Consider the following 15719-nt stretch of genomic DNA (forward strand, 5'->3'; position numbering starts at 1 on the left):
CAGGTGGCAGGGGAAGTCCCGCCCCAGAGCTCTGCCCTCCCTGCAAGTTTGGTCCCTGGAGTGTGCACCATTTCCGAGCTTAGGAGAGCCTTGCAGAGCGGGAGGGTGTGCCCCTGCTCCACAGAAAGACCCTGGGATCGGCCTGCCAGGAGGCCAAAGGCTAGAGAGCCGAGGTCCAGCCGGGCCTCCGGCTCCCTGACTGACCTTCCACTGCAGGTCCATCCGGAGAAGCAGGCCATTGCCCTCCAAAGCACCTTCTCTGTCATTGAGCTGAAGCCATGCACAGCTCCTGCGAATGAGACAGGTAGGTCCCCAGCACCCAGCCCTCCCACCCACCCACCCCTGCTCCCATACCACAGCACACGGCCAGAGCCCCGCACAGAGTGGACACCGCCACCCCCATCCAGGGCAGCGGGCGCAGTGAGGAAGCAGCCGCCCCCATCCAGTGCAGCGGGCGCAGTGAGGAAGCAGCCCTCATCCAGGGCAGCAGGTGCAGTGAGGAAGCAGCCGTCCTCATCCAGGGCAGCAGGGGCAGTGAGGAAGCAGCCCTCATCCAGGGCAGCGGGCACAGTGAGGAAGCAGCCGCCATCCAGGGCAGCAGGCGCAGTGAGGAAGCAGCCGCCATCCAGGGCAGCAGGCGCAGTGAGGAAGCAGCCCTCATCCAGGGCAGCAGGCGCAGTGAGGAAGCAGCCATCCTCATCCAGGACAGCAGGTGCAGTGAGGAAGCAGCCCTCATCCAGGGCAGCAGGGGCAGTGAGGAAGCAGCCCTCATCCAGGGCAGCAGGCGCAGTGTGGAAGCAGCCCTCATCCAGGGCAGCAGGTGCAGTGAGGAAGCCCTCATCCAGGGCAGCAGGTGCAGTGAGGAAGCCCTCATCCAGGGCAGCAGGTGCAGTGAGGAAGCAGCCGCCCTGATCCAGGGCAGCAGGTGCAGTGAGGAAGCAGCCCTCATCCAGGGCAGCAGGCGCAGTGAGGAAGCAGCCCTCATCCAGGGCAGCAGGCGCAGTGAGGAAGCCCTCATCCAGGGCAGCAGGTGCAGTGAGGAAGCAGCCCTCATCCAGGGCAGCAGGCGCAGTGAGGAAGCAGCCGTCATCCAGGGCAGTGGGTGCAGTGAGGAAGCAGCCGTCATCCAGGGCAGTGGGTGCAGTGAGGAAGCAGCCCTCATCCAGTGCAGCGGGCGCAGTGAGGAAGCAGCCGTCATCCAGGGCAGTGGGTGCAGTGAGGAAGCAGCCCTCATCCAGGGCAGCAGGCGCAGTGAGGAAGCAGCCCTCATCCAGGGCAGCAGGTGCAGTGAGGAAGCAGCCGCCATCCAGGGCAGCAGGCGCAGTGAGGAAGCAGCCCTCATCCAGGGCAGCAGGTGCAGTGAGGAAGCAGCCGTCATCCAGGGCAGTGGGTGCAGTGAGGAAGCAGCCCTCATCCAGGGCAGTGGGTGCAGTGAGGAAGCAGCCCTCATCCAGGGCAGCAGGCGCAGTGAGGAAGCAGCCCTCATCCAGGGCAGCGGGTGCAGTGAGGAAGCAGCCCTCATCCAGGGCAGCAGGCGCAGTGAGGAAGCAGCCGCCCTCATCCAGGGCAGCAGGCGCAGTGAGGAAGCAGCCCTCATCCAGGGCAGCGGGCGCAGTGAGGAAGCAGCCCTCATCCAGGGCAGCAGGTGCAGTGAGGAAGCAGCCGCCATCCAGGGCAGCAGGTGCAGTGAGGAAGCAGCCCTCATCCAGGGCAGCAGGCGCAGTGAGGAAGCAGCCCTCATCCAGGGCAGCAGGCGCAGTGAGGAAGCAGCCCTCATCCAGGGCAGCAGGCGCAGTGAGGAAGCAGCCCTCATCCAGGGCAGCGGGTGCAGTGAGGAAGCAGCCGCCCTCCAGTGAGGAAGCAGCCATCCTCCGCCCCCTCCTCGCACTCAGACCTCAGCCCCCGACCCCGGCCGTCTCCTGCAGGCCCCACCACCCCTGCAGCCAGTCCGCACCCGTCCTCCTGAGTGAGGCCCTCTGGAGCTGGCCTCCCCTCTGGGCCATGGCCCAGCCTGGCACGGAGGAGCCCTGGGACGAGGGGAGCTCGTCAGCCGCGCCGGGGCCTCACGGCGGGCAAGGCCTCCAGCATGAGCTCCCGCGGGCGCACGCGCCAGCCTTGACTGTCCCTTGTTCCTGTGTCCCGACTCCTTGTCACCTCCAGGCTTCCGGCCCATCGACAGCGGCAGCAGGCGCCATGCTGGGCCAGGGTCAGCTGCTTGCCGTGAAGGAGGCTGTGAGCGTCCAGCGGCGTCCACCTGTGAGGCCGCTCTCTTTAAGCCCAGTGTCCTTGTGCAGGACACAGGTGTGGCCAGGTGAGTGTCTACCCCAGCCTGCCATGTTTGCACACACACAGGCTCCTGAGTTTTCCCCTTCTCTCCCCACAGAGACCAGCTCACCTCACCCATGGGGACAGCTGAGATGCCCGCGGAGAGGAGCAGCCCTCTGGACAGGGAGTGCACAGGGACGCAGGCGGCCCAGGGCCTTCCTGGGGCCACCAGGCCTGACCAGCCGGCGCCCGACACAGAGCCTGAGCGAGCAGCCGTGGACTCTGCTGGGGCCTCGGTGCCCCGTGGCTCAGCCCCAGAGCGCTCCTGCCCCCCAGGGCCCGTCCTCCCCTCACAGCAGGGGGTCACATCGGGCACAGCGGCCTCTCCTACCCCCGCCCTGCCCCAGCAGGCCCCAGCCTTGCCCCCCGAGCACAAGCCAGAGGGGCAGGCCCCATCCAGAACCTCTCCGCCTGCAGGAGCCCCGGCCAGCCGCGGCCCACATCCCCCACGCAAGCCTCCCAGGAGCAAGGCCGCCGAGCCAGAGGCAGCCCTGCCAGGTGTGCAGGGCCCCCTCCTGGCCGCAGGGGGCCCAAACAGCCCCAGGCGCCCAGAGAGCCATCCTGACAGGCCCCGGCCACCAGACCGGAAGCTCTGTCCATCCAGCGTGGACACCCCGTCCCCTCCGACGGCGGCCGCCTGCCCCTCGTTGCAGGAGGCCATGCGCCTCATCCAGGAGGAGTTTGCCTTCGATGGCTACCTGGACAATGGGCTGGAGGCCCTGATCATGGGTACGGGGCCGCCCTGGGGGAGGCCCTGGTCAGAGAAAGGTGGGGGGACGCACCTGTAGCCTAGGGGGACCCACTCCCGTTTCCACCCCAGGGCCGGGGTAATGATGACAGGGGAGCTGGCAGCGCTGGCTCCTAAGAGCCCAGGCCCACCCCCTGTGACCCAGAGCTGCAGGACCAGAGATACATCTTTGTGTGATCATTTGCAAAACCAGGGGAGTATATCTACGCCTTGAAAGACCTCACCTTTGCTACGTTTTGTGGTGCCATATCTGAGAAGTTCTGCGACCTGTACTGGAACGAGCCGTTGCTGCAGAATCTCTTCAAAGTGGTCAACAGGCCAGCCTCGCCCCCCGAGAGGTGGGTGTCCAGACCAGCCTGGCCTCCCGAGGCCCCGTGCGGGCGGGGCCCCACGGCTGCCTCGCCCTGCCTCCCGGTACCCTCACTCTCTGCTGCCCAGCCCCGCTCCACAGGGACCCGGCTCCCTGGTGCTCGAGGCTGTGGGCGGGCGGGAGGAGCTTGCCGGCAGCCCCTCTGGAAGAGCAGAAGTAGCAAGACGCCAGTACAAGTTCACCCACCCCGGCCTGGCCCCAAGGCATTCGGGCTGTCCTGGCTTAGTCCAGCAGGGCTCTGGGAGGAGACTGGGTGTGGTGGGGCTCTGGGACCGGGGCCTCTGCGTGGTCCCCGGCCTCCCCGGCCGGTGAGCGCCAGCCGCTCTGACCGGTGGCTCTCCTCGCAGCGCTCCTGACCCGCAGAGACCTCACCCCCAGCACTCACCGGGCAGCTGCTCCATCTACAGCAAGAGGCCCTCACCGCCTGGACTGGGTAAGAGAGGCCGCTGCACCCTGCCAGCCCTGGTCTCCGCAGGGCCTCCGGCGCCCTCCTGTGGTGACTGGGCAGTTGTAGAAAAGCCATGCATGGAAGACGCCCCAGGTACCCTGGGGCCAGCGTCTGCCCCTGCCGGAGCCCTCTTCCAGCAGTCCCACGCTGGGGAAGGGGGGGCTTGGCATCATCCCACAAGCATGAACCCCAGAAACACCGCAGGCTGGTGCGGTGCTCCATGAGAGTACTAGCCAGGCATCCCAGGTCAACTGAAAACCAATTTCCCAAGCCAGTCTGGGGACATAAAGGAGGGCTGGCCAGGCAGACTGCTAAGCAGCAGGTAACAGCCTGGGCCTGAGGTCTGGCTGCTCGGGGACAGCCAGGAGGCCACCAGCATGGATGGAAGCTGACAGGGTTTCGAGTGTCTTGAAGGATTCATGCATGGAAGGACGGAGCTGGGTTTGACTGTGGACTGAGTCCAGGGCCTACGCAGTGCAGTGCCCAGAGGGGCCTAACAAGGGAGACCTCTCTCAGCCACACAGCGGCCCAGACTCCACCCAGCTCCACCCTGCAGAGCAACGGCCGGCCAGGAGCCGTTCACGGAGGTTTCCAGGCCTTCCCCCGTGGACAGAAGTGGGCCCGCTGCCCCTGATCCTCATCTCTCTCTTTCAAGGCGATGAGAAGCCGACTGCAGCCCGGGACGGTGGAGACCCCTGCTCACCCACAGCGCTGCCCAGCAGGGACCCTGCTGTGCTCCTGCAAGGAAACTTCGAGGTGGGGTTTCGGCCTCAGAAGTCCATTAAAGCCGCAGAAAAGCACCAACCTGAGGCGGAAGCAGACAGGCAGCAGGGCCCAGGCCCCGAGCCAGCTGGCAGGGCCTCGGAGCCAGACTCGGGGGCACGGCTGAGCAAGCCGGAGGAGGGCGGCCGCACCGTGTCACCGGGCTCTGCGGAGCTCCAGCGCTGCAGCCCCGGCTGGTCCAGCGCTTTCTATGAGGCTGACTGTTTTGGTGCTGACGTCTACAACTATGTGAAGGATCTGGGGCAGCAGAAGACCAATGGGCATCTGGGACCCGAGGCCCAGAGCCCCGTGAGTGGGGGGGGAGGGGACAGGGAGGGGAAGGGGGACCCAAGGCCCAGAGCCCCGTGAGTGGGGGGGGAGGGGACAGGGAGGGGAAGGGGGACCCAAGGCCCAGAGCCCCGTGAGTGGAGGGGAGGGGACAGGGAGGGGAAGGGGGACCCAAGGCCCAGAGCCCCGTGAGTGGAGGGGAGGGGACAGGGAGGGGGGACCTGAGGCCCAGAGCCCAGTGAGTGGGGGGAAGGGGGGACCCAAGGCCCAGAGCCCAGTGAGTGGGGGGAAGGGGGAAGACCCCAGGCCCAGAGCCCAGTGAGTGGGAGGAGGGGGAAGACCCCAGGCCCAGAGCCCAGTGAGTGGGGGGAGGGGGAAGACCCCAGGCCCAGAGCCCAGTGAGTGGGGGGAGGGGGAAGACCCCAGGCCCAGAGCCCCGTGAGTGGGGGGAGGGGGGCCCCAAGGCCCAGAGCCCCGTGAGTGGGGGGGGAGGGGGAAGACCCCAGGCCCAGAGCCCCGTGAGTGGGGGGGAGGGGGAAGACCCCAGGCCCAGAGCCTAGTGAGTGGGGGGGAGGGGGGACCCCAAGGCCCAGAGCCCCGTGAGTGAGGGGGGAGGGGACAGGGAGGAGGGACCTGAGGCCCAACACCCAGTGAGTGGGGGGGGAGTAGAGGAGGGGACCTGAGGCCCAGAGCCCAGTGAGTGGGGGGGAGGGGGAAGACCCCAGGCCCAGAGCCCAGTGAGTGGGGGGAGGGGGAAGACCCCAGGCCCAGAGCCCAGTGAGTGGGGGGGAGGGGGAAGACCCCAGGCCCAGAGCCCAGTGAGTGGGGGGGAGGGGGAAGACCCCAGGCCCAGAGCCCCGTGAGTGGGGGGGAGGGGGAAGACCCCAGGCCCAGAGCCCCGTGAGTGGGGGGGAGGGGGAAGACCCCAGGCCCAGAGCCCTGTGAGTGGGGGGGAGGGGGAAGACCCCAGGCCCAGAGCCCCGTGAGTGCGAGGCCTCGCCCACTGGGCCCCCCCCCCCCCCGCCCGACATTGGAACAGTTGAGCGGCCGGGCCCTGCTCAGGCAGATTATCCGACCCCCAGGGGGAAGGCAGGCTCCAGGAACTCCTGCCCAGGGAATCTCCGCAGGCCCGCTCTCTAGTGGAGGTGTCCAACAGCACTGGTCTCCACAGCTAGACAGTGGATGGCTTCTCCCCTGTGAGCTAGGCCCATGGCCCCAAAGGACAGTTCTCAGAGGACACCTGGTCCTCAGGTCAGACCCCGGGGCCCTGGGGGCCCCACTCACGTTCCTGCTGCTCTCTGCCTCCCCACCGTCGCCATCCTTCATGCAGGAGGAAAATGGCCTCAGGACCCCAGGTCTCCGCCATCCCTGCCACCAGGCAGCGGAGAACAAACCACTGCCACAGCAGGTTGGCGGGACACCTGCCCTCATTTCTCCAAGCAAGGAAACGGGTCTGGGGGAAGAAAACAGACAGGTTCCACACCCCCAGGACAACATAGCCTCAGACCAGGGGCCTCCATGTGCCTTGGAGAAGGACTGGCCCACAGCTGAGCACTGACTGGTCCCGGTGCCTTGGCTGTGCTGGTGGAGGGATCAGGAAGGCTCCTGAGCCCAGGCTGTGCTGGTGGAGGGATCAGGAAGGCTCTCCAGAGCCCAGGCTGTGCTGGTGGAGGGATCAGGAAGGCTCCTGAGCCCAGGCTGTGCTGGTGGAAGGATCAGGAAGGCTCCTGAGCCCAGGCTGTGCTGGTGGAGGGATCAGGAAGGCTCTCCAGAGCCCAGGCTGTGCTGGTGGTGGGATCAGGAAGGCTCCTGAGCCCAGGCTGTGCTGGTGGAAGGATCAGGAAGGCTCCTGAGCCCAGGCTATGCTGGTGGAGGGATCAGGAAGGCTCCTGAGCCCAGGCTGTGCTGGTGGAAGGATCAGGAAGGCTCCTGAGCCCAGGCTGTGCTGGTGGAGGGATCAGGAAGGCTCCTGAGCCCAGGCTGTGCTGGTGGAGGGATCAGGAAGGTTCCAGAGCCCAGGCTATGCTGGTGGAGGGATCAGGAAGGCTCCTGAGCCCAGGCTGTGCTGGTGGAGGGATCAGGACGGTTCCTGAGCCCAGGCTGTGCTGGTGGAGGGATCAGGAAGGCTCCTGAGCCCAGGCTGTGCTGGTGGAGGGATCAGGAAGGCTCTCCAGAGCCCAGGCTGTGCTGGTGGAGGGATCAGGAAGGCTCCTGAGCCCAGGCTATGCTGGTGGAGGGATCAGGAAGGCTCCTGAGCCCAGGCTGTGCTGGTGGAGGGATCAGGAAGGCTCCTGAGCCCAGGCTGTGCTGGTGGAGGGATCAGGAAGGCTCCTGAGCCCAGGCTGTGCTGGTAGAAGGATCAGGAAGGCTCCTGAGCCCAGGCTGTGCTGGTGGAGGGATCAGGAAGGCTCCTGAGCCCAGGCTGTGCTGGTGGAGGGATCAGGAAGGTTCCAGAGCCCAGGCTGTGCTGGTGGAGGGATCAGGAAGGCTCCTGAGCCCAGGCTGTGCTGGTGGAGGGATCAGGAAGGCTCCTGAGCCCAGGCTGTGCTGGTGGAGGGATCAGGAAGGTTCCAGAGCCCAGGCTATGCTGGTGGAGGGATCAGGAAGGCTCCTGAGCCCAGGCTGTGCTGGTGGAGGGATCAGGAAGGCTCTCCAGAGCCCAGGCTGTGCTGGTGGAGGGATCAGGAAGGCTCCTGAGCCCAGGCTGTGCTGGTGGAAGGATCAGGAAGGCTCTCCAGAGCCCAGGCTGTGCTGGTGGAGGGATCAGGAAGGCTCTGGAGCCTAGGCTGTGCTGGTGGAGGGATCAGGAAGGCTCCTGAGCCCAGGCTGTGCTGGTGGAGGGATCAGGAAGGCTCCTGAGCCCAGGCTATGCTGGTGGAGGGATCAGGAAGGCTCCTGAGCCCAGGCTGTGCTGGTGGAGGGATCAGGAAGGCTCCTGAGCCCAGGCTGTGCTGGTGGAGGGATCAGGAAGGCTCTCCAGAGCCCAGGCTGTGCTGGTGGAGGGATCAGGAAGGCTCCTGAGCCCAGGCTGTGCTGGTGGAAGGATCAGGAAGGCTCCTGAGCCCAGGCTGTGCTGGTGGAGGGATCAGGAAGGCTCTCCAGAGCCCAGGCTGTGCTGGTGGAGGGATCAGGAAGGCTCCTGAGCCCAGGCTGTGCTGGTGGAAGGATCAGGAAGGCTCCTGAGCCCAGGCTATGCTGGTGGAGGGATCAGGAAGGCTCCTGAGCCCAGGCTGTGCTGGTGGAGGGATCAGGAAGGCTCCTGAGCCCAGGCTGTGCTGGTGGAGGGATCAGGAAGGCTCCTGAGCCCAGGCTGTGCTGGTGGAGGGATCAGGAAGGTTCCAGAGCCCAGGCTATGCTGGTGGAGGGATCAGGAAGGCTCCTGAGCCCAGGCTGTGCTGGTGGAGGGATCAGGAAGGCTCTCCAGAGCCCAGGCTGTGCTGGTGGAGGGATCAGGAAGGCTCCTGAGCCCAGGCTGTGCTGGTGGAAGGATCAGGAAGGCTCCTGAGCCCAGGCTGTGCTGGTGGAGGGATCAGGAAGGCTCTCCAGAGCCCAGGCTGTGCTGGTGGAGGGATCAGGAAGGCTCCTGAGCCCAGGCTGTGCTGGTGGAAGGATCAGGAAGGCTCCTGAGCCCAGGCTGTGCTGGTGGAGGGATCAGGAAGGCTCTCCAGAGCCCAGGCTGTGCTGGTGGAGGGATCAGGAAGGCTCCTGAGCCCAGGCTGTGCTGGTGGAAGGATCAGGAAGGCTCCTGAGCCCAGGCTGTGCTGGTGGAGGGATCAGGAAGGCTCCTGAGCCCAGGCTGTGCTGGTGGAAGGATCAGGAAGGCTCCTGAGCCCAGGCTGTGCTGGTGGAGGGATCAGGAAGGCTCTCCAGAGCCCAGGCTGTGCTGGTGGAGGGATCAGGAAGGCTCCTGAGCCCAGGCTGTGCTGGTGGAGGGATCAGGAAGGCTCCTGAGCCCAGGCTGTGCTGGTGGAAGGATCAGGAAGGCTCCTGAGCCCAGGCTATGCTGGTGGAGGGATCAGGAAGGCTCCTGAGCCCAGGCTGTGCTGGTGGAGGGATCAGGAAGGCTCTCCAGAGCCCAGGCTGTGCTGGTGGAGGGATCAGGAAGGCTCCAGAGCCCAGGCTGTGCTGGTGGAGGGATCAGGAAGGCTCCTGAGCCCAGGCTGTGCTGGTGGAAGGATCAGGAAGGCTCCTGAGCCCAGGCTGTGCTGGTGGAAGGATCAGGAAGGCTCCTGAGCCCAGGCTGTGCTGGTGGAAGGATCAGGAAGGCTCCTGAGCCCAGGCTGTGCTGGTGGAAGGATCAGGAAGGCTCCTGAGCCCAGGCTGTGCTGGTGGAGGGATCAGGAAGGCTCTCCAGAGCCCAGGCTGTGCTGGTGGAGGGATCAGGAAGGCTCCTGAGCCTAGGCTGTGCTGGTGGAGGGATCAGGAAGGTTCTGGAACCTGGGCTATGCTGGTGGAGGGATCAGGAAGGCTCCACAGCCCGGACTATGTTGTTGGAGGGATCAGGTAAGCCCCGGAGTCTGGCCAGGCTGGCTTTGAATCTCAGTACTCAGATCTCAGCCTCCTAACTAGCCCGGATTTCAGGTAGGAGCTACTAGCACCAGCTTGTGTGAATCTTAGGTTATGTACATTTTCCTAAGGTGGGTCAACACCATTTTTTACACCTGCCTATTATCCAGTAATGAGCAGTGTTGCTGACATTTTTGAATGTCAAGACTGTAAACTATAACTGAGACTGTTGACTCCAACCTCGCTGGGTGTGAGCCATGCTCTAGAGAGCAGCATGTAACTCCCCCCCAGGAAGACAGGAACTAGCTGGTGTCTCCCACAGACAGGTGATAAGGTGAATGGGGCCTGGTGTAGGCTGACCTCCCCCAGGGACAGAAGAGCCCTGTGCACCCCGGAGGACATAGCTTCCGCCTCTGTCCCAGAGAGCCAGGGTCACAGGAGATTATGGGTGGACACCCTCAGGGCTGGCTCTGCCCAGCACATGGCAGGGCACAGCTCCAGAGTAGGGAATGCCCGCACCATCTCCTGCAGGGTCGGTGGGGATCCTCACTGGCAGAATGTTCTAGATAGGCACTGTCCACGAAGGGGGGGGTGTTACTGCTGAGCCCACCAGTGGAATGCTGGCCCGTGTGAGTTAAGGAGCCAGCATCTTCGTTTGAATTCACGCTAATCGTCTAGACTGCCTCTGTATAGACCCAGACACGTCGCTGGCAGCTCGCGGCACGGTGCAGCCTAGGAACGGCTCTGCCCCTGCCCAGCCCTGGCATGGGACCCTGACATCCGCCCGGCTGTCTGAGGTCAGAACTGGACCAGGACAGTGGAGGCTCATGACCCCCGGGCACGCTGCTGGAGGCGCGGTGGGGCTGAGGCTGGGTCTTCCCAGGTTCTGTTGACTCAGCCCCTGCCTGAGCCCCACAGACCCGTACACCTCAGCTGAGTGGACTCAGCCCCCGTGAGGTCCGCTGACTCCCCCTGAGTGGATGCAGACCCGTGGGCCGCAGCTGGTCTGCGGCAGGGCCCCGAGGTGTTGATGACTTTTCAGGCTTGTCGCTCCTCACGCTCTGCCCCAGCCCAGCTCCCCGCGCCATCCTCCTGTGGGAGCAGCCCGGCCCAGTCCCAGGAGTCCAGCCCACACAGTCCCAGGAGTCCAGCCCACACAGGCCCACAGCCCCCCAGAGAGGACATTGCGCCCAGAGGGCCAGCCTACCAGGCACAGGAGGCATCCTGGAGGCACAGGAAGGCAAATCCTAAGCCAGCACCGCCAGCACCCCTCTGCAGATCAGTTCAAACCCAGCGGGTGCTGGACACCTGCAGAAGCGTGGCGGCTCTGGCCCTCCTTCCCGGGATGCAGGATCCCACGGACCTAGCCCCGACCCACCTCCCTGAGGAAGCTGTCAGGATCCATACGGGCTAGCACCCACCTCTTCCCTCCCACCCAGTCCCAGCTGAAGCTCCCCACTCACATTACAGGCGAGAACCCGGATTCTAGGTAGGTGGTGTGCGCCCACTCTCAGGCATATACAGAAACTAGAAATGACTGGGCAGACACCTGTTGCTCCTCAGTGCCCAGCCCCCACCGCAGTTCAGCCGTGGGCTCCAGAGTACAGGACTTAGCTAGAATCCACATGGCTGGGCTTCTTTAAGATAGCTTTAAGACCTGCAGCAGGTATGTGGGCAGGCCCTCAGCCTCGGCGGGCCCCTCAGTGCACATGGCTGTGAGTCTTGGAGGCTCAGACAGGGTGCACACGGGCTGTGGCTGGTTCCCACAAGGTGCTAAACGGCAGTCACACACCAACCCCATGCTGGGAGCTGCCCTTGAGGCGAGGGTCCCAGCTGGGTTCTCCTGTGGCTGTGGGCAGGCAGACTGCACTCTGGTCAAGGCTGCTGCGGCTGATGATGATGGAGGCCCCCGAGGCCACACGTGGGTGGGGGGAAGCCAGCCACGTCTGCCCCTGCGGACCCTGCCCTGAGCTGGTCCCCAGGAGCACAAGGCCCCTGTCCTGAGCAGAAGTCTGAGGACTCCGAGGGGCCCTGGGGCCAGCCGGGGGAGGGAATGCATCTCAGCAGACGTGGGCGAGTCTCAGGGAGGCCGGGGTCTCAGGGAGGGTCGGGTTCGGAGGTGTGGGGCCTTCGCTACCCTCCGGCCTGCACCCAGGCGCTAGCATCCTTGGGGGTCAGGCCACAGCCTCGGCGTGGGCCAGTGCGGCAGCTTCCTGCGGGGATGCTCACGGCTTGTCTTCATCCCTGGCTCCTCTTCTCCTTGGGCCAAACAAACAGCCCTGGCCCTGGTGCCCCACACCGCAGGGTGGCCGCACCAGCCACACATCCCCTCGAGCCACCGCGCCTTCCGTGTCTGCCCCCTGCATGGGGGCGAGCCGGGCTTGCCTGACACCCCCTGCCCCTGCATGGGGGCGAGCCGGGCTTGCCTGACACCCTCTGCCCCTGCATGGGGGCGAGCCAGGCTTGCCTGACACCCCCTGCCCCTGCATGGGGGCGAGCCGGGCTTGCCTGACACCCCCTGCCCCTGCATGGGGGCGAGCCAGGCTTGCCTGACACCCCCTGCCCTCTTACGGGGTGAGCCGGGCTTGCCTGACACCCCCTGCCCTCTTATGGGGCGAGCCGGGCTTGCCTGACACCCCCTGCCCCTGCATGGGGGTGACCCGGGCTTGCCTGACACCCTCTTCCCTCTTATGGGGTGAGCTGGGCTTGCCTGACACCCCCTGCCCCTGCATGGGGGCGAGCCGGGCTTGCCTGACACCCTCTGCCCTCTTACGGGGTGAGCTGGGCTTGCCTGACACCCCCTGCCCTCTTACGGGGTGACCCGGGCTTGCCTGACACCCCCTGCCCCTGCATGGGGGTGAGCCGGGCTTGCCTGACACTCCCTGCTCTCTTAGGAACTGGAGCAGCAGCTCATGATAGAGAAAAGAAACTACAGGAAGACCCTGAAGTTCTACCAGAAGCTCTTACAGAAGGAAAAGCGGGGCAAAGGTAAGGGAAGGCTGAGCATGGTCTGTGCCGCGGGCAAGCGACCGTGCCGCGAGCCGGCCGCGAGCGAGCGCCGCTGTGCCCGCAGGCTCCGAGGTGAGGGCCATGCAGTGTAAGCTCCGAGGGCAGCTGGAGGAGATGAAGTCCAAGGTGCAGTTCCTCAGCCTGGTCAAGAAGTACTTACAGGCAAGTGGCGCATCCTCCAGCCTAGAGCAACCGAGTGCATTTCAGGACAGGATCCTTCCTGCCCTTGTGCAGCAGACCAGGCCGCGTCGGGTCACAGACGGGCCAAGGGAGGGGGCAGCAGGGCCTTGAAACGCCAACATCCCTCGGTCGGCAGCAAGGTGAGCCCACAGGGCCCAGCACTGACCGCTGACCTCCCCCTGCCTCCCAGGTCACCTATGCGGAGCACTGGGGTGTGGAGCCCTGCGCCCTGCCCGTGATTGTGAACATTGCAGCCGCCCCCTGTGACACGCTGGACTTCAGCCCCCTGGACGAGTCCTCCTCCCTCATCTTCTACAACGTCAACAGGCCCCCGAGCGGGGGTGGGCAGAAGGCCCGCGTCCTGCAGGCCGGCACACCTCTGGGGCTCATGGCCTACCTCTACTCCAGGTGCGCCCAGGTGCCCGGGGGGCCTGCTGACCCCACAGCCCTAAGATTCTGAGAGCAAAGGGAGAAAAGGAGAAAAAAAAAGAGGCCTCCCAGCGGTGAAAGCAGGCAGGAAATCCCCTCTGGAGTGGGCCAGACGGGGCTTGTAAGACAGTTTGAATGGAGCTGTGTTAGTGTCCACCTGCTATGTGGGCCAACTGCTGGCCAGAGCAGGCCCCACACAGGCCGCACGGGCCCCAGTGTGGCCCGGATACTGGTCTCAGGGTGTATTGCCACAGCCCTGCTGGAAAGCTAGGGACCAGAGATGGGCCGCGGTTCTGGACACACACTTGGCTTTGAACAAACACACTGAGGTACACCCTGGATGCCATCCCAATTGCCACAGTCAAAACACCCCATTAGCCAGCTGTGGGTCCCAGCCTCCCAACCTTCACCTCCACTGCCTTCACCTCCAGAGGCTCCCAGTCTCCCACCCAACCTGGCCACCACTGCCTTCACCTCCAGAGGCTCCCAGGAGCTAGACCAGTGGCCAAGCTTGTTCATAGACATGGTATCTACCACCCAGGAAGTCAGACTGTAGCTAGCCAAGACCCCTGTCCTCGCTGCCTTTCTTTCCTCCACCCCAGACTGTCAGCCCCAGTGTGACAGTCCTGATCCTCCATCCCCACACTGTCAGCCCCTGTGTGACAGTCCTGATCCTCCATCCCCACACTGTCAGCCCCAGTGTGACAGTCCTGATCCTCCATCCCCACACTGTCAGCCCCAGTGTGACAGTCCTGATCCTCCATCCCCACACTGTCAGCCCCAGTGTGACAGTCCTGATCCTCCATCCCCACACTGTCAGCCCCAGTGTGACAGTCCTGATCCTCCATCCCCACACTGTCAGCCCCAGTGTGACTCCTGATCCTCCATCCCCACACTGTCAGCCCTTGTGTGACAGTCCTGATCCTCCATCCCCACACTGTCAGCCCCAGTGTGACTCCTGATCCTCCATCCCCACACTGTCAGCCCCAGTGTGACAGTCCTGATCCTCCATCCCCACACTGTCAGCCCCAGTGTGACAGTCCTGATCCTCCATCCCCACACTGTCAGCCCCAGTGTGACAGTCCTGATCCTCCATCCCCACACTGTCAGCCCCTGTGTGACTCCTGATCCTCCATCCCCACACTGTCAGCCCTTGTGTGACAGTCCTGATCCTCCATCCCCCACACTGTCAGCCCCAGTGTGACTCCTGATCCTCCATCCCCACACTGTCAGCCCCAGTGTGACTCCTGATCCTCCATCCCCACACTGTCAGCCCCTGTGTGACTCCTGGTCCTCCATCCCCCACACTGTCAGCCCCAGTGTGACAGTCATGATCGTCCATCCCCACACTGTCAGCCCCAGTGTGACTCCTGATCCTCCATCCCCACACTGTCAGCCCCAGTGTGACTCCTGATCCTTCATCCCCACACTGTCAGCCCCAGTGTGACTCCTGATCCTCCATCCCCACACTGTCAGCTCCAGTGTGACAGTCCTGATCCTCCATCCCCAGTCAGCCCCTGTGTGAGGCTTCTGGACCTCTGTCCCCCAGACTGTAAGCCCCTGTGTGACGGGGCTGGCAGTGCCCCAGCACACTGATAGGTGTGGGGGCAATGGAGCTGTGGGACTCTCTGAGGTGCCCACAGGTGTGGGGGTCCCTGGGAGCTCTCTGGGGACTCCCTCCTGCCCTGGCTCCAGCAGGGCTGAGCCCCTGTGGGCACCCTGGGTGCTCCACATGTCCACCAGTGCACTTACTGCTTGTGTGCAGTGGCTGCCCTCTCCCAGGATGCACAGTGGCAGGTACCCAGGGACCATGCCAGTGACAGGACACACCACAGGAAAGGCTAGGATCTCAAATGTGACCACTTGGGTGGAAGAGCCCCCAACCAACAGCCCCCACATACTCAACGTAGAACTCCACTCAGTGAGCTCTCATAGACCGCACACAGAGCAGCCACGTAGAACTTACTCAAGGGACTCCGTGTAGAACTCAGCGTATGCACATAGAACACACTTGGTCGGCATACACACCTAGAATCCATTCTACTCATGTAGAATTGAGTCAGTGGGCTCACACAGAACTCCGTGTACTCACAGAGCTCAGTGTACTCATACCAAACTGTGTACATACCGAGCACGGTGTACTCACATAGAGCTCAGCGTACTCACACAGAACACTGTGTACTCACACCGAGCATGGTGTACTCACACAGAACTCGGTGTACTTAGAACTCAGGATACTCACACAGAACACGTACTCACACAGAACACGGTGTACTCACACAGAACACTGTACTCACACAGATCTCTGTGTACTCACACAGAACTCAGTTTACTTACACAGAACTTGGTGTACTTAGAACTCAGGATACTCACACAGAACACAGTGTACTCACACAGAACATGGTATGCTCACATAGAACACAGTGTACTCACACAGAACACGGTATACTCACACAGATCACGGTGTACTCACAGAACACTGTGTACTCATACAGAACATGGTGTACTCACACAGAACACTGTACTCACACAGAACACAGTGTACTCACACAGAACACGGTATACTCGCACAGAACACAGTGTACTCACACAGAACACGGTATACTCACACAGAACACAGTGTACTCACACGGAACACAGTGTACTCACACGGA

The 15719-nt window shown here is 63.9% G+C and overlaps 1 protein-coding gene across 2 annotated transcripts in view; it reads left to right on the forward strand.

Annotated features, from left to right (window-relative positions):
• Kndc1 (kinase non-catalytic C-lobe domain containing 1) overlaps positions 1-15719 on the forward strand; it is a 54350-nt gene that overhangs the window by 25301 nt on the left and 13330 nt on the right. For both annotated transcript variants that reach the window (XM_070011352.1, XM_070011353.1), the window contains exons 12-20: positions 217-304; positions 2161-2311; positions 2384-3054; positions 3267-3411; positions 3791-3876; positions 4547-4962; positions 12342-12435; positions 12521-12618; positions 12827-13044. In XM_070011352.1, the coding sequence (XP_069867453.1) occupies positions 217-304; positions 2161-2311; positions 2384-3054; positions 3267-3411; positions 3791-3876; positions 4547-4962; positions 12342-12435; positions 12521-12618; positions 12827-13044 (1967 nt within the window). The remainder of the gene's footprint in view (positions 1-216; positions 305-2160; positions 2312-2383; positions 3055-3266; positions 3412-3790; positions 3877-4546; positions 4963-12341; positions 12436-12520; positions 12619-12826; positions 13045-15719) is intronic.

The sequence above is a fragment of the Dipodomys merriami genome, unplaced genomic scaffold (genome assembly GCF_024711535.1).
Source record: "Dipodomys merriami isolate MVZ:Mamm:240054 unplaced genomic scaffold, mDipMer1.0.p SCAF_82, whole genome shotgun sequence".
NCBI classification, from domain to species: Eukaryota; Metazoa; Chordata; class Mammalia; order Rodentia; family Heteromyidae; genus Dipodomys; species Dipodomys merriami.